At 46.6% G+C, this 18,065-nt stretch overlaps 2 protein-coding genes across 4 annotated transcripts in view; one reads left to right on the forward strand and one right to left on the reverse strand.

The window, feature by feature from the left end:
* Positions 1-1,890: 1,890 nt before the first annotated feature.
* On the reverse strand, positions 1,891-10,005 carry LOC142907488 (uncharacterized). The gene is made up of 2 exons (XM_076057060.1): positions 9,783-10,005; positions 1,891-4,444 (listed from the first exon to the last, which is right to left on the reverse strand). Exons 1-2 carry the CDS (start codon positions 9,967-9,969, stop codon positions 3,789-3,791), a joined length of 843 nt encoding a protein of 280 aa, XP_075913175.1. The 5' UTR covers positions 9,970-10,005; the 3' UTR covers positions 1,891-3,788.
* Positions 10,006-10,446: 441 nt separating this feature from the next.
* Positions 10,447-18,065, forward strand: part of LOC142907491 (ribonuclease inhibitor-like) — a 37,590-nt gene continuing 29,971 nt past the window's right edge. The window contains exons 1-3 of one of the 3 annotated variants that reach the window (XR_012931047.1): positions 10,447-10,514; positions 12,912-13,004; positions 13,906-14,001. The gene's annotated coding sequence lies outside the window, so the exon portion shown is untranslated. Of the gene's footprint in view, positions 10,515-12,911; positions 13,005-13,905; positions 14,002-18,065 lie in introns of those variants that run through there. The other 2 variants (XR_012931048.1, XM_076057066.1) reach the window with 2 other exon arrangements.

Raw genomic sequence — 18,065 nt, forward strand, 5'->3', positions numbered from 1 at the left:
GGTGGAGACGATAGCACAGAGTGGTGTACCTTCTTTATGATTCTGATATTTCCATCCTACCTGCCTATGTCAGCTGTTATTTCCGACTCTTTATGTCTCTCTCTATGCCTCTCTCTTAGCTCTCTCATGCTTACATGTCCTTTGGATTGCACTCTCATGCCTTTGGATTCCACCACTCTTCGATATTACTTTAACATGCTAATCTCTCACATTAACATGGCCACTTTGATGCCCTCTACGAGGAGGCCGCTCTCCGTTCTTACATTTACATGCTAATTTCTCACATTAACATCACTGGACCCGCCCACTTATTTATGGCCCTTGGGCTACACCCATTTCAAACTCTTTTAAACATTCTGCCTCAACAGCAGATCATGCTTTGCCATCTCATGACGGACGCTTGTGTTGCACCCAAAACGTCGTGATTTATTTTATTTTATACCTACGTGACTTTACCGAAAGAACCAAAGAGTATGGAAGATACCAAGTCAGCTTCATCCCCATGGTGATGTTTAGGCAAAAGTTTATCTATGAGTATATATAGGCTGGCTAACAGGTATGAAGTTACTCCTTTGGTGGTAATATACAACAAAAACAATAATAAATGTATAACCATTGTCATGGGTGAAGTCTTCCCATACTGGATCAGTCATGGAGATTGTTTCACCATACGCCATCATGCTTCTCAACGTGGGTTGATAACGAAAAGGCTCATGGCCAGTTTGTTTGATGTTAACTATAACCGAGAATCAAACTCAAGTGGACTGATTCATAGTGCAATGCACAAACCATTGTGACACCGTTCCACTCGTATGTACAAGTTAACAGGGAAATTAAAAAACTATGCCATGTTTTTTGTTTACTGTCAATAAAATGAGAAATTAACATTGCCACGTTGGTCAACCCGTCGTCTGAAAATTACGAGATGTACAAGTCAAAAGTCTTAGGTATAATGCAGACAAGGGTTTTGGTAGTTGGACGATTTCAGAATGGGTTGCAGGTGACAATCCTAATCAAATTACAATTTTCAAGATCGTGTGCATAGGTCTGTTGTAGACAAAAACAACGGCCTGCTGATAAAGCATGTCCTGCATTCTTACATGTGTAAAGAAGCTCCTTCGCAGGTTTCATTTTCTAGATGATTTATTCCCGACGATAACATATTTACAAGGTGAGAGTACGACTCACACGTTGCACAAGGCTATGACTATCTGCAGTCCCGGTGGTTTCTAATAGAGTAGATTAATCTCGAACAGTCTTTCTTGATGGTTTCCACCATGTTGATTTCCAACAGTCGGCCCCGATGTCGTCCACCTGCAGTTGTTCTTCAGTCCCCAAGGCATCACCCCATTTGCGGGCCATGCTCCCCCTTATATACCCGCACGGCCACGCCCTGGTAACTTCCAGCAGTTTTCCCCGGTAGATTCTCTCAGCAGACTCTATTGTCTTCTACTTCACTTCTCTTGGATGGCAAAGTTTATAGTGGGGGCAGTGGAGATGGGTTGAAACAGGTACAGGTTACTGTACGGGGGAAGGTTCGTGTGAGTCATACTCTTGCGTTGTAAATACGTTATCGTGAAATAAATCATCTATCAAATGGAACCTGCAAAGGAGCTTCTTTACACATGTGAGTGTAAGCCTGAGTACAATCTCACGTGTTGGTGCTGTCGAGTATTTTAATTTTACCAGTGGGTCAATGAGGGAAGGGGATGATGATTTATGTAGTGATAGAATGGGTGGGTCATTCTTGAGAGCATGAAAAAGTGCGTGAGTGAGGTTGACACAGTAAATGATCGGGTGATTGTGTGATCAGGTAAATATATGACTCATGAGGAGAGAGAGGGAGTATTTACGTGAGTCATAGATTTAAGGAAGTGGGTGAGTTCATAATGGAGTGAGTACCAGTTTATTGAGTTGAACAAGGCGAGAACTAAAGCGACCAGGATGAGTCTCATTTGCAAGAGAGACCTGGATCACCCAAATTACCAAAGCTAAATAAAACACAGAGTTACAGTAATTAAAGCAAACATACTATTTTCTTCTTTCGATAAAGCATATATAAACAATAGAAAGACAACTGCTGTCTCATGAAAAATCGACGTAATGGAGCTAAGGGATGATAGAATGTGTGAGTAATGTGCGACATGGATGTCCTCTGCCCCCTACACGACTGAACATTTTCTTTGACTACGTAGTTTGAGACGATTTCCATGGATGTACCAGTAGAATTTATCTGGTATAGATATAATGGGAGGCTGATCGATGCCTGAGCCGGTCATGGTATGGCTCTCTATTGTTAAACCATATTATGAATGCAAATGATCTGGTGATTACTGCCCACTCTAAGGAGAAGTTGGAGACACTACAGCTAAACATGAAGCATGCTACTAAAATATGGGCCGTTACCATCAGCCCCACGAAAACAAATCACCTCCCTGGGTATTTTACATCATAAAAATGCTCCCTTCCTCAATTCCTCATGTATTTGGGGCACCTGAGGAGAGAGTGGAGTGGGCAGTGTGCTGATGATCAAGTCCGTTTTGGGAGCCGAGGTCTCATTTAAAATAATTCGAGCATTATATTTTCATCAACTGCTCAACAGTGTGGAAGCTACCTGGCATGTCACTCCATAAAAATCTTCATGTCTTCTCGGCCACAGTTATACCCTTCCTTATCTCTCTCGAAAGGAACATTAAGGTTAGCTTGCCCACGATCTATTCAGGGTTTAACCAGACTGGACTTTGTAAGCTCACAGATTCCTAGAATATCTGGACAAATGCCCATCTGTGGGCTCCTCCAGCAAGCGAGGCTGCGTTGATTGTGTCATGCAGTCCGTATGCAGTCACGGCATCCCCAAGCAGCTTCAATTTGGCTGGATAGATGGTGCTAAATGGGCGTGGTACGGGGTAGAGAAGAGATGGACTGATGTGGTGCAGAAGGATGTGGAGCTGATTGGACTTATTGATGACTGGTATCAGCAGTGTCATGATCGGCTTCTGTGGAGGAGGTTCATGAAAGGTGCTGCTGAGGAAGTGGAGGCAGTTGCCCTCCAGCAACAGCATAGGGCAGAGGAGCGAGGCTCAAAACAACGAGCAGAGCGCCAAACAACTGACACAAATAAATTTGGCACAGTGGGGAGCACGGCTGTTGCATCTGCCCATCATCTTCCTAAGTCAATCCATGGCACCTGCGTCTATTACATGACCTCCTGCCAGCCAGCCTTCGACACTTCACGTGGCCTCAAAATGCACCGAGCATGGCACAAGTGCTGTGGTGATGTCACCGCCACTTAGGGGTGAACGACGGTTGTTGCGTTGTTGTTGTGCGTGTGTGCACGGACGCATGTACGCCTGTGAGTCTCGTGTATGGAGAGATAAAGAGAGGCAGCCGGGCAGGGTGCTGGCCATTCACCCCGTGTGCCATTCAGAGCTTCATAGGCGCTTGCCCCAACATTCTGGTAAGGCTATACAGCGGATGATTGTCGCTGTTGTGTGTGTGTATGGACGTTCACCCCCCTCCCACCGCCCCCGTGTGTGCAGGGACTCATTACGCCCCCTCCCGACAAGCAGACCGGCATCCGGACTAAAGGTAAGTGACAATAACAGATTTTTTTTCCATTTAAGTAACTTTATGTTTTGCTCACAATACAGTATTTATTAGAGTGTTGCATGCAAATGTACGATATTTTGTCTTATATATGACTTTGTTGATGTTCTATGGGGTATGTTTGTCTTTCTGAGTAATGTTTTAATTAGGGTGGTGTCATTTTCACAATTTCCCCAATATTTTTAAATGGCCGACTTGCGCTTCAGCAATTTTCGGAACCAATGGCTAAATCTCTTCATCTTCTTGGGCTTGGTGGTGGTGGCAGAAGTGGTGGTGGAAACGGTTGCGGTGGTGGAAGCTGTGGCAGCGGCGGTGGAAGTGGCGTCGGTGGTGGTGGCATCATTGTACATTTGAGACACGGTCCATATTAGCTCTTTCAGCTGGCTACGGAGATGCAGGTTCTCTTCTTGCAGCCTCTTTTCCCCATGCCACATGTCCTCGTGACGCACCAGCTTCCCGCGCAGCCTAAACTGTTCCTGCCCTCTCTGCGGATTCAGGAAGTTCAACTTCCTCAGGTGGGCGTGCAGCGACCTCCGGAGATCTTCGTTTTCACAGCGCAGCGACATTTGCCGCTGTGCTGCATTGCAGTCTCGGAGAAAATCCGCATGCAGAGACTTGCTCTCCCTGCAAGGCACTCTCGTGGGCTCCAGCTCCAACTGGCGCTCTTTAAGCTGTTGAACCAGGCTCCTGATCTCTCTCTGGAGAGTCTCTCGGTTCTCCATGAACTCCTCCAGCTGATGCTGTAGCTCCAGACGGAGCATCTTGCTCTTCTGACAGAGCTCCACATTCTGCAGGCCCATCCTCTCCGTAGACAGCGTCGTGGTCTCATGGTCAAAGTCTGAAATGGAAAGCGTAAAAAGAAGATATATGAATATCCCCATCCCAAGCATGGCCAAGACCAGAACGCCAACGATCAGCAGCACCATGCTCAGTTCGAGTTGACGGCACGCGGGACAGAAGCAAGTGTGAGACACGTCACGAAGGGGCGTGTTATTTATCGTGACGTCATTACCGGATGTGACGTACACTATGACGTAACAGCCATCTCTGCCCACTTATTGTCAATCATTGCCCACCACGTGACTCCACGGCCCTGCCCCTAACCACACAGCTCCTCCCCCATACTCTTCTTCCGCCTTCCCCACGTGACGCGAGCCAATCACGCGAGAGGCGGCGCGCGGTCGGCCCCGCGTCCGCTTCCCGCCATTCTTGCAATGGGTGGCGGGGCCGCTCAGGGTGGGGCGCGGGGCGCGGGGGCAAGTTCACTCCACGTCGCGAGTCGGGAGGAGGGACGAGGGGGAGGGGCCAGGAGGGACGAGGGGGAGGGGCCAGGAGGGACGAGGGGGAGGGGCCAGGAGCGGGAGGGGGGGGGAGCTGAGAGCTGCGAAAGTTTGGGGTACCACTACTTGAAAAATATACTGTACCACAGAAATGAGTTTATGTTTAGTTCGATTTAGAACATCTTTCCAATGAATTTTGATTTAAAGCTTTCGTGACTGCAGTAATTCATATTCTTAGTTTTTTCGGTAAAGTCACGTTGAAGAGAAACAACAAAATAACAAAATATATATAAAACAATAAAAAATTCTCACGACGTTTCGACCATAACTCAAACGGTCATCATCAGGTGTGTCGGTTTGCATAAATTTATTTTGAAAACGGCATGTTTATTTATTTATATATATATAAATAACGTTTGCGTCACGCGCAACGATGGCAGTTTGCCAGGACTAGTCCATCTATTTTTTGAAAAGAGGAGGGGGGAGACGAAATTTGTTTTTATGTATGCTGTCTGAAAGGCACTGTAAGCGTGAACAATCAATCAAGAACTGAAATGATTTATCAAATCTTTCCAATGATTGCTAAGATAGAATCCATCTTCTCGGTTGAAATTGTCTCTGTGTTTGTATATGTGGATAGCCTCATGAACGAATCTCTCATGGAAGCCAGATGGCTTACAAAGAACCTCCGTCTTGGAAAAGTCAATGGCATGTGAGCCTACTGAATTAGAACAATGATCTGCTACGGCCGAGGTGTTGGTCCTACCGTGTTTAAGGTCTGCTTTATGTTCACGAATGCGGTCCGAGATATGGCGTTTGGTTTCTCCAATGTAACTACTACCACAGAGGCAACTTAGTTTGTAGACACCAGGGTATTGTATGTCCGGAATCACATCTTTTACAGACGGAACCAGATCACGGATTTTATGTAATGTGTTGAAACGGACCTGGATCTTGTGTTTATTCAAGATTTTGGAGATCTTTTTTGTGATCCCAGCAATGTAGGGTAAAGTGATGGTTTTGAAAGGCTCCTCAAGAGGGTTCTTCTTCATGGTTTGAGTGATAGCTTTGCGGATTGTATAGTCGGAGTAACCATTAGCCCTAAGAGCTTGGTGTACGTGCTTGAGTTCACTGCTTATGTGTTCCTGGTCGGATATGCATTGGGCTCTATGATACAGAGTCTTGATGAGAGAATTCTTCTGTGATGGATGGTGGTGGGAATCCGGTTTCAGATAAGCATCCGTATGGGTAGCTTTCCTGTAGACAGAGTGGCTCATTGAACCATCAGGTCTCTTTTTAATTAGGACATCCAAAAAAGGTATCTTGCCATCTATTTCGACTTCCATGGTAAATCTGATGGCTGGGTGTATGGAATTGATGTGGTCGAAGAATTGGTCTAGAGCAGGCCGGCCATGTGGCCAGATGACAAAAGTGTCATCCACGTACCTCTTCCATAAGGTTGGGCGCAGAGTGGCAGTCTGGATGGCGTCAGTCTCAAATTTCTCCATGAAAATGTTAGCTATAACTGGAGAAAGGGGGGAGCCCATTGGGGTGCCCTCAGTTTGTTTGTAGAAAGTTCCATTCCAAGTGAAGTATGTATTGGTTAAACAGTGTCTCACCAGGGGGGGTACCTCAGTGTTTAGTCCTTGATGAACCAAGTCTTCAATGATTGCAATGGTGTCAGGTACAGGAACCTTGGTGAATAAGGAAACTACATCAAAACTGACAAGCAGGTCGTCTGGGGACAGGGAAATACGCCATATCTCGGACCGCATTCGTGAACATAAAGCAGACCTTAAACACGGTAGGACCAACACCTCGGCCGTAGCAGATCATTGTTCTAATTCAGTAGGCTCACATGCCATTGACTTTTCCAAGACGGAGGTTCTTTGTAAGCCATCTGGCTTCCATGAGAGATTCGTTCATGAGGCTATCCACATATACAAACACAGAGACAATTTCAACCGAGAAGATGGATTCTATCTTAGCAATCATTGGAAAGATTTGATAAATCATTTCAGTTCTTGATTGATTGTTCACGCTTACAGTGCCTTTCAGACAGCATACATAAAAACAAATTTCGTCTCCCCCCTCCTCTTTTCAAAAAATAGATGGACTAGTCCTGGCAAACTGCCATCGTTGCGCCTGACGCAAACGTTATTTTTATATATATAAATAAATAAACATGCCGTTTTCAAAATAAATTTATGCAAACCGACACACCTGATGATGACCGTTTGAGTTATGGTCGAAACGTCGTGAGAATTTTTTATTGTTTTATATATATTTTGTTATTTTGTTGTTTCTCTTCAACGTGACTTTACCGAAAAAACTAAGAATATGAATATCTTTCCAATGGTTGCTTAATTTGAAACCAACTTCTCGGTTGAAATTGTGTCTGTGTTTGTAGATCTGAATTGCCTCGTGAACAAATCTCTGATAAAAACCCGTGGGTTTGCAAAGAACCTTGGTATCGGAGAAAATTATATCGTGATCACCCACATGGTTGTAACAGTGATCAGCAAAGAATTCGTTTTGCTGTGTTTCAAATCTGATTTGTGCTCGCGAATTCGGTCAGAGACATGTCGCTTTGTCTCCCCGATATAGCAATCACCGCAGGTACAACTCAATTTGTAAACCCCAGGGTACTGTAAGTCAGGAATGCCATCCTTCACGGATGGGATCAGATCACGAATTTTGTGTACTGTATTGAACCGGACCTGGATCTTGTGTTTGTTTAGAATTTTGGAAATCTTTTTAGTAACGCCTGCTATATATGGTAGTGTGATGGTTTTGGCCGGAGTATCAAGTGGTTGTTTCTGTATGGAGGGAGAAACAGCTTGGCGGATGGTACGGTCAGAGTAACCATTCCTTTTGAGGGCCAGGTGTACATGTTTTAATTCACTGGTCAGGTGGTTTTGGTCCGAAATGCAATGAGCCCTATGGTATGAAGTTTTGATGAGAGAATTCTTTTGGGCTGGGTGGTGGTGGGAATCAGGTTTCAAGTAGGAATCTGTGTGGGTGGGTTTCCTGTAGACAGAATGCCCCAATGAGCCATCAGGTCTCCTCTCAAACAGAACATCTAAGAATGGTAGCTTAAATTTCGATTTAAAGTTTTCGTGACTGCAAGGATTCATCTTCTTTGGTTCTTTCGGTAAAGTCACGTAGAATGAGAATAAAATAATAAATTGATAAAATAAAATAACACAATAATATTCTCACAATGTTTCGGCCACAATACAAGCGGCCTTCATCAGGTGAAGGGAACGAGACTGTCTGGAGGACAGCGCTGGAGTGAGAAAGCCACGCTGAGATCACGACCTTTAAGCTGTGTGAGAAGAAACAAAGCGCCTGACAAAGGAATTAGCATTTAATTTAGCATTGAAATGGCTGAGTGATTAGCTTGTGACTGGTCACAGAAAATGCTATATTAAAGTTAAAGCATACACATCCGCAAAGGCACCCCTTGACAAAGGAATTAGCATAGAATTTAGCATTGAAATAGCTAAGTTAAAGTATACACATCCGCAGAGGCACTCCTTGACAAAGGAATTAGCATAGAATTTAGCATTGAAATAGCTGAATGATTAGCTTGTAACTGGTCACAGAAATAGCTATGTTAAAGTCAGAGCATATACATTCACCGAGGCACCTAGTACAAATCAAACAGGAGAATTTAGCATTGAACTAGGCGAATTTAGCATTGAAATAACTGAGTGATTAGCTTGTGACTGGTCACAGAAATGGCTGTTGAAGTTAAGGCCTACACATCTGAGCTATTCACTGTAACTGGGTATACAATACAATATATAATGAATACTATATCATGAACCAAAAAAAATACTAAAATATAAATTACCTCAATGTTATCAATAAACTCTATATTCTCCAATCAGCTAAGCTACCAACAATAAGTCGTTATATATCACAATGCTATATGGCGAAAAATGGGTGGATTCTTACCCTCAACTTTAGCAACACGGATAGCTTAACCGTGGTTAATGGTATGGTTTACAACATGGAGTATAACAGCGCCTCGCAGCTGTCTCTCTCCCCCTCCTCTGTTCCGACCATCGATGAACTCGTCCGTCTGAACGGGACCCGTAGCTATCCGTGGTGCTAAAGTTGAGGGTAAGAATCCACCCATTTTTCGCCATATAGCATTGTGATATATAACGACTTATTGTTGGTAGCTTAGCTGATTGGAGAATATAGAGTTTATTGATAACATTGAGGTAATTTAAATTTTTGTGTTTTTTATTGGTTCAGTATATAGTATTCATTATATATTGTATACCCAGTTACTGTGAATAGCTCAGATGTGTAGGCCTTAACTTCAACATAGCCATTTCTGTGACCAGTCACAAGCTAATCACTCAGTTATATCAATGCTAAATTCGCCTAGTTATTTCAATGCTAAATTCTCCTGTTTGATTTGTACTAGGTGACTCGGTGAATGTATATGCTCTGACTTTAACATAGCTATTTCTGTGACCAGTTACAAGCTAATCACTCAGCTATTTCAATGCTAAATTCTACGCTAATTCCTTTGTCAAGGGGTGCCTTTGCGGATGTGTATGCTTTAACTTTAACATAGCCTTTTCTGTGACCAGTCACAAGCTAATCACTCAGCCATTTCAATGCTAAATTATGTTAATTCCTTTGTCAAGGCGCTTTGTTTCTTCTCACACAGCTTAAAGATCGCGATCTCAGCGTGGCTTTCTCACTCCAGCGCTGTCCTCCAGACAGCCTCGTCCCCTTCACCTGATGAAGGCCGCTTGTATTGTGGCCGAAACGTCGTGAGAATATTATTGTGTTATTTTATTTTATCAATTTATTATTTTATTCTCATTCTACGTGACTTTACCGAAAGAACCAAAGAAAATGGTAGCTTACCATCTTTCTCCACTTCCATGGTCTTGTTCTTCTGACAGAGCTCCACATTCTGCAGGCCCATCCTCTCCGTTTGCAGCGTCGTGGTCTCGCGGTAAAAGTATGAGATGGAAAGCTTAAAACGAAGATAAATGAAGATCTCCATCCCAAGCATGGCCAACAGCGGAACGCCAACGGTCAACAGCGCCATGCTGAGCTCGTGTTGACGGCACGCGGGACGGAAGGAAGTGGTGAGGCACGTCACGAAGGGGCGTGTCCTATATCACCGGATGTGACGTACAGCCATCCCTACCCACTTATTGGCAATCATTGCCCACCACGTGACTCCACGGCCCCGCCCCTTACCGCGCAGCTCCTCCCCCATACTCTTCTTCCGCCTTCCCCACGTGACGCGAAGCGATCCAATCACGCGAGAGGCGGCGCGCGGTAGGCCCCGCGACCGCTTCCCGCCATTCTTGCAATGGACAGCGGGGCCGCGCAGGGGGGGGGGGCGGTGGGGGCGGGGGGGGCGGGGCTGAGTTCACTCCACGTCGCGAACGGGAGGAGGATTGACGAGGGGGAGGGGCCAGGAGGGACGAGGGGGAGGGGCCAGGAAGGACGAGGGGGAGGGGCCAGGAGGGACGAGGGGGAGGGGCCAGGAGCGGGAGGGGGGGTGCCGTGGCGCCGCTCTTGGGCCGCGAGGCCTCCCCCTGGGCCCGCGGCGCCACGCGGAGACCGCGACAGCAGCAGCAGGAGGTGGTGGTGGTGGTGTTTGTGTTTGTAGGCACGGGAGAGGTGGTGGTGGTGTTTGTGGTTGTAGGCACGGGAGAGGTGGTGGTGGTGTTTATGGTTGTAGGCACGGGAGAGGTGGTGGTGGTGTTTGTGGTTGTAGGCACGGGAGAGGTGGTGGTGGTGTTTGTGGTTGTAGGCACGGGAGAGGTGGTGGTGGTGTTTGTGGTTGTAGGCACGGGAGAGGTGGTGGTGGTGTTTGTGGTTGTAGGCACGGGAGAGGTGGTCACGGACAGGCGGTGAGTGCCGGGTGATGGAGGGGGGGATTGCAGGGTGAGTGAGTTAATGAGGAGAATTAATAGGTGAGGAGGGTGAGTGAGTTGAAGGGTGAGGTGAGTGAGTGGGTGAGTGGTGAGTTCACGACAGGGAGATTGGGGCTGAGTGAGTGAACGCAGCGCACGGTAAAGATCCCCTGAGAGCATTCGCAAGAGTTGGACATTGAGTGCCGCTGTCAGGGTCCACACGCAAATTACTCACTTGGCATGATATACAAATTAACCATTGTAAACGATAACTTTAAAGTCCGCTATTTGTCAGAGCTAATGCGATGTGCGTTTTGCATATTTGTAGCACGTTATAACCATCGTCAACATCGTCATTTAGAGTAACCATTAGTCCATACGTGTCACTTGCTAATAGTCCCCGGGTCAATCACAACTTTGCCGTGCGTGCAGGCTTTGTCTCTGGCTGCTCCCTAGGGCTGCGATGCCTTTCCATGCCACAAGATGACGTTCATAGCTCCTTCCACACCGCGACAATATTTACTGCAGTGTTCTATAACGCGGCAGTTGCGTTGCTGAATAACACCGCGTTGTGTAAACTCCCTCGTTACAATGACTAATACAGGGTAAAGCACAGTCCGTGATAACAGCGTGAGATGCGTGTGTCGGCTGAACAAAGACTGAGGCGCGTGGGGAGCATCAGGAAGCATGCAGCAGCATCCCAATGCCTCGTGTGACGCTGTGCCCAGGCAGCCGTACAACCGCACATTCCTACTCGCGCGACGTGGTTCTGTTGACTCAATCGCGTTATATCCATTTAGCATCTGCGTTATAAAACGTGTTCCCTATTACATCCATCGTGCCATATCCAAATGGCGTTATGAAAACACGCGTTGAGGCAGAACGAACTCTATAAACTATTTTTATTTTACCAGGTGAGACCCACTGAGCTATGTGGCTGTTTTCCAGAAGCGACCTTTCCACAAATGATAGATCAGCTAAATGGCTAATCACGTTAGAAATGTGTAGCACCAGCCACAAATACTCTAGACATGGGATCCCCTTTGACAGGGTCAGTGTCTACTTAGATTCACTCACTCCGCCTATTGTCATGCGGCATCCGCAGCTGCGTCGCGACACTTGGTAGAGTGCTGTCTTTGAGGCAGAGAGCTTTACAACCGTGTGCAGTGGTTAATTTGCTTAACAGCTTTACACCGAACTCCTTGCTTGTGGTAAAACATGTTTGCGACTTTGCTGATCGAGAACTATGCAGATTTAGATTTATAGTAACATGTACTTAGTGTGAGATGAACTTCCAAACAATTTCCTTTGCTCAACATCTTGCAATTAATGTCTTTTTAAATGGTCAGCTTAAGTGATTCCGTGATGGTTATGTAACTTGACCATTAAGATAATCTATGGAGCACAATTATTTCAGTATTATTTGTCATAAGTAAACTTTAAACTGAACCCATATGTGATATTATATTGCCTGATTATTTTATTTTTTAATGTAGTCTACATGCTCTTCTGGGGATATTACCCCACATTTACCATTCATTGATGTTCCCTTTGACATTGGTAATTGGCATTGTCACACCATAGTAATTCATGGGCAATTATGTAATTCTCTCTGTGTCTATCTTTCTCTGCATCTACCTGTGTGGTTGTCTCTCTCTGCCGGTGTGTTTTTCTCTATATGCGTCTCTCGTGTGTCTCTGTGTGTGCCTCTCTCTGTGTGTGGATGTCTCTCGGTGTCTGTGTCTCTCTTTCCTTTTCCACGATGTGGTGTTGTATTTACATGCAAATTCTACCTCTAGCCCCGCCCACTTACCCTTGGGCTGAGCTTATCTCAAGCCAATATAACTTCGTGTTTCAGCAGCTTTCTCGCTATATTTTTTCACCTGATGATGGTTGCTTGTGTTCCGATCGAAACGTCGTGATCTATTATCTTTTCTACCTACGTGACTTTACCTAAAGAACCAAAGAGTATTGTGATTTTGATAGTGATCGTTGTGGTGGAGGTGGTGATATTGATGGTGGTGTTAACGATAGCGGTGATTTTGGTGGTTGTAATGGTGGTATTGATGGTGGTAATGGTGGTTGACTATTACCCCTCTCGTGTCCTTACTTCCACAACCAGGTTTAAGAATCTGCTGGTGTCTGTGCTGGAGGTGGATGTCGGATATCTGTGCGGTCTGGAGCGGTGGACAATAGACTCCTGCAGCTCAACCAGGTGGACGCACTGGGCAGGGGGCAAGATGGTTGTGGCCTTAGAGACCCACTTACTCCCACAGAGAGCCATAGACTCACTCACAGAGTACACTCACACAGAGAGCCAAAGTCTCACTGACACAGAGCCATAGGCTCACTCACATGGAGACACATAGACTCACTCACACAGAGAACCATTGATTAACTCATTGGTTTTTTCGGTAAAGTCACGTATGTAGAAATACCATAAAATTATATTAAAATAAATCAATCACGACGTTTCGACCGCAACACAAGCGATCTTCATCAGGTGTAAAAACAAATAGCACATAGGGTGACATCAGCGCAACACATAGAGAGCGTTAAACTGCACGGAGGTAAATACAACAAGAAGATGAGAGACGAGAATTCAAAAAACCTAAGAAAAATTTACGTGATGCAAAACCAGTCGGCCAACGACACAGTTAGACACCTGCCTGGCAGACCACGAATTTCAGAAGAGTGCTAAATTTCGTGTTCATCCTCTGGGTTGAACATACCAGCATAGACAGAGTGAACAAATACGAGGTATAAGATAGCAGAAATACATATACAGGGACACAAGAGGTAAGAAGAGGAAAGACGGACAGAGAAGCAAGAAAAAAGGGGCCGGAGGGATGAACAGACAGAGGCTTAAAATAAGTAGTAGAGGTGGGGGGAGGGGCGGAAGAAAGCAAGGGGCACCCCACCCACCCCACCCACCCCACCCCACCCACCCATCCCCACCCATCCCCACCCATCACCTCACCCACCCACCCCACCCCACCCACCCACCCCACCCCACCCACCCCACCCCTCCCACCGATCCTCCCCCCAACCCTCCCCTCAACGCTCCTTTCACTCCTCCCGTCACCCCTCCACCCCTCTCCTTTCTGCTGCGTCAGGGCCAGAGGCTGAGAGCACGGGAGAGGAGGCTACACGGGGAACTGGGCCGCGTCAGGGGCGAGAGACGCGGGGCGACTCGACACTTCACAGCGTGGGTGAGTGTGGGGAGTTCGTGGTGCATGGGGGACGGTGGGTGGTGTGGTCCAGAATATAAACCACCTGTGTAGGATACACGGGGGATTTTTGATTGGTGCTTAAATGTGTGTGTGTGGAAAACGGTGTAGTGTGTGAGTGTGTGTGCGGTGGGGGATAGGGAGGTAAATGTGTGTGTAACGCAAATTAGTATCTGGGGCGGTGTGTAAACATCACACATTGGGGAGACAAAGGCGGTCCGGCGTGGTTCTGACCACTTACCATTTCGTGTACTATGCCAGCCTTCATAGGAGCTCAATAACAGCACTTGCCCCACCAGTCTGTGGAGCTCCATGGGGGATGTTTGTGTTGGAGCTCGTGCTGTAGGTGTAGACGACGCACGACCGTGGATCCTCTGTAGGGAGCGCGCGTCTGCTGTGGGTCGCATGGAGCTGCACAAGCGGACACCGCCGCAGCGATTCCCATACCGAGTCACGAGATAGGCGCTGGGAAACACCACCATGGTGTGCTTGCCTTGTATGGTCAGTCGTGTGACTGATTATTATAATATATTAATTCACACCTGTGCACCGTGTCATGGCAGTTTCTCTGTTTTCCTTAATTGCATTTTTATTTCAGAAATATTTCACCTGCAAAATAGATTGAGTTTGAATATCTCATGCGAAAGGGTGCCCAGGGCATGTGGGGTCGTCCAATTGCACAGTGTTTAGCGCACATCACTACACACCCATGGACTAAATCCAGAGGCGAGTGACAAATGAATCAGTTCTGCCCCCCTCGCTTCACCAACCCGCACTAGTCAGCATGGTGAAATATGGTAAAAAATCAACACGACCGACAGGGCATAGGGTGCCCATTATCCAGAAGTGCTTTACTTTATGATCACATCCACATCTAATGTGGATTTGGTTATTTTTCTTTAGTTTTCTTTGTTGCATAAATACAACTTGACAAGATGTGTACTGCTTCATTCTGGTACATTTACTGTTTTTCAGTGCATTTCAGCACTGGGTGTGTTTGTTGGATTTATTGTTTGTCACGTGAGGTTAAACACTAACAAAATATTTTATGAACCAGGCAAAGTTCACTAAGCTATTAGATTTTTCATTGAACTGACAGATGCTGTAACCTGGTCCCTTGGGTACCCAGGCCTTCCTATAGTATAACTCCAGGAATCGGCAGATTTTTATTTTATTGTACCAAGTAAGGTCCACTGAGCTATATAGCTGTTTTTCAAAAGCAACCTGGCCACAAATCGTAGCTCAACGAAGTGGCTTATCACGTGGAAATTTGTAGCAGCCAAATACTGTAAACGCATATTTCTAAATGTGGAGGGAAAAAAACTCGAGGATCCAGAGAAAAACCCACGCCACCACGGGGAGAATATGCAAACTCCAAATATCCAGGCGTCGGGGTTGGAATCGAACCCACGACCTCCTGCATTCCAGGCGAAGGGGATAACTTGTTGCCACCACTGAGCCCCTTGTTAATCTGATGTGGTATACTGGTACAGCCCCTGGTGGCCTCGGTCACTTTACTGACCTTTGCACCATTGTGTAGTCGGTTCAATTGAGTCGCAAACATACTCTTTGGAGGCAACAAATTTATTTATACCAACACGAAGGGGTAACTTCCCTTTTACCAGATAACAACCTATGGTGGTGGACCACCAGGCTATCTGCGCTAACACTCTGGGATAGCTACAATGAGCAGGACTCCAGCTTGAGTCCTGCCCATGTGTTGGTGACTCTTCACGGACGTTGAATGTAGATCTTTCAGAAGACAACAGCAAAGCTGAACCCCGGTCCCTCTGGGGACCCGGTTTATATGCTCACCAGTCGTGGCCGGCTCTGCCCTTGGCCACGACTACCTTCTCGATTCCTATTGCAAGATCTCGCCCTGATACGTGACTACCCACTAGCCCCAACTTGGGGCCCCTGTGTAGACTTTACCCGTCATGTACCTTCCAGGGTCAACCAGAGTGCAATGGCCCACATTAACCTCATTCATGGTTGACACTTTCACACCCCTCCTATAGAGAACAGCACTGCACGCCACACGTGGTGCCACTCAGCGCCATGACTCAGCGCTCACCAAGCCCCACTAGGGTGGGTACTACACCCACATATATGGGGTGTCGGTGATGTAATTACATCGCACGCCGTGCCTCTCAGGCCGGCACTACACAGTGGCATTCCCGATGTCACTACATTACCCCCCCCCCCCCCATTCGTAGCATTCAGCCGTCCTGGCTGTCAACTCCCCCTTAAAACTAACCAAGTGAATAAGTTCTAGATTTGAAGCTTTCGTGACTGCAAGGATCCATACTCTTTGGTTCTATTCGGTAAAGTCACGTAGGTAAAAAATAAAACAACAAAAATCATGACGTTTCTTCCACAACACAAGTGGCCTTCATCAGGTGAAGGGGACCGTACTGTCATGAGGACAGCGTTGGAGTGAAGAAAGTCCATCCCAGGTCGCGTCCTTTTAAGCTGTGTGGGAGGAAACAAAATGCTTTGACAAAGGAATTAGCATAAAATGACCGTAACGCACAAGAGGACCGGCACGGAGGGGGGGAGGGGGTGTGAATTGGAACGTAGAGGACCGGCACGGGGCGGGGGGGGAGTTTACAAATGTAGGTGTGAAGTGAAATAAGCTTCTATGAAAGTTTGGTATATCACTATTTGGATAAATACCATTGAAAATTAGTTTAATGTTTGGTATGATTTAGAACATCTTTGCAATGGTTGCTTAAGTGAATAAGGTGAAAAAAGCGAGTAAAAGTGACTAAACGCTATGTGTGCCTCAATAACAATAACAAATAGCATATAAATAACCAAGCCCACCTATACAATATATACACTAGCTGCAAATGTACAGAACAACACGAGAAAATATAAAACGCGAATGCACGGAATCCCCTCCATCACCAACAACTCCCATCCTCACCGTGTAACAATACCCATAAGCACAACAAAGGCTAGGTTCAGCCAATAACCGATATGGCCTACTGAGTGTGACAAGCAACTGATGGTGTGGGAGTGTGTGTGCATGGGTGTCACAAAATCCGAAGAGTTTTTGAGCGAGTCCTCGTGGCTGGGCCTCCAGTGGAGGTGGGCTCACTCTCCCTGGAGGTCCCAGGGGGAATATGCAACTGTCCAGTCGAATCCGGCTCCTCACGAAGAGCAGTAGGCCGGGTCGACGGGTTCTCCTCTCTCGAATCAAGTGAAGACAGCGCAGGCGGCGGCTCGGGGGACATCAGGCGCGCGGCACCTGAGGGAGGAAGCACACGACTCCGCTGAGGACCAACCTCAACGTGCACACATGCCAGCTCGCCGGACACATCTGTCCCTCGGCGCCCACAGTGTGGAGATGGAACAAACTCACAGGGAGCAATAAAGGGCTTAGGGCAAGAGGAGTGTACAAATCAACTCCGCCGCCCCAAGCGGATCTGGACACACTGCGGTCGAATGACCCGAATCACATCAACCAGCCCTCTCCAGGGTTTGAGCAATTTGGGCGATGTACCCACCGGTACCTGTGGACAGTGCAACCAAGCTCTGTCCCCAGGTGCCCATTCATGTTTTTGAAGTACGGAAGCCCCTCAGCCATTCATTGGCCAATCGGCACGAATCAGAATTTACCCTGGAAGTCTCCCGCACTTCTGAAAGCTTTTGAAGGGTACAGCACACGGAGTCAGAGATTTAAGATTTAGCCTTGTTGGGTGCGGCTTGTAACTGAACATGAATCAGGGGGTCGTGTTCTCGCTGACCTGATGACTCAACATGGAGGTCAGAGTTCTGTGCAGCCACCTCAACCATACCATCCATCTGCGGATTGTGCGGTGACATGCGTACTTTCTTGGTTCACAACTAACGCACACCTCTTGCAATAATTTTGAAGAAAATGTTTTGCCCTGATTGTTCAGAAGACGTTCGGGAGCACTCTTGTCCATTATGTAGTGGGTAATAAACTGGAGGAAGCTTACTCTGAGGCAACACATTTATTATAACATTAACAGGTTATTACACAATGGGGTAATGGCCCCTTTCACCCGATACTCTAT

Source organism: Petromyzon marinus, chromosome 79, assembly GCF_048934315.1.
Source record: "Petromyzon marinus isolate PM22_M1 ecotype Great Lakes invasive population chromosome 79, UKy_Petmar_22M1.pri1.0, whole genome shotgun sequence".
Taxonomy (NCBI): domain Eukaryota; kingdom Metazoa; phylum Chordata; class Hyperoartia; order Petromyzontiformes; family Petromyzontidae; genus Petromyzon; species Petromyzon marinus.

Excerpts from the sequence above, each read along its gene's own strand:
- LOC142907488 (XM_076057060.1), bottom strand. The coding sequence starts at position 9,969 with ATGGCGCTGTTGACCGTTGGCGTTCCGCTGTTGGCCATGCTTGGGATG. Across the intron at positions 4,445-9,782 it reads CATGGAAGTGGAGAAAGATG|ACTTTGACCATGAGACCACG; the intron begins GTAAGCTACCAT and ends TTTCCATTTCAG.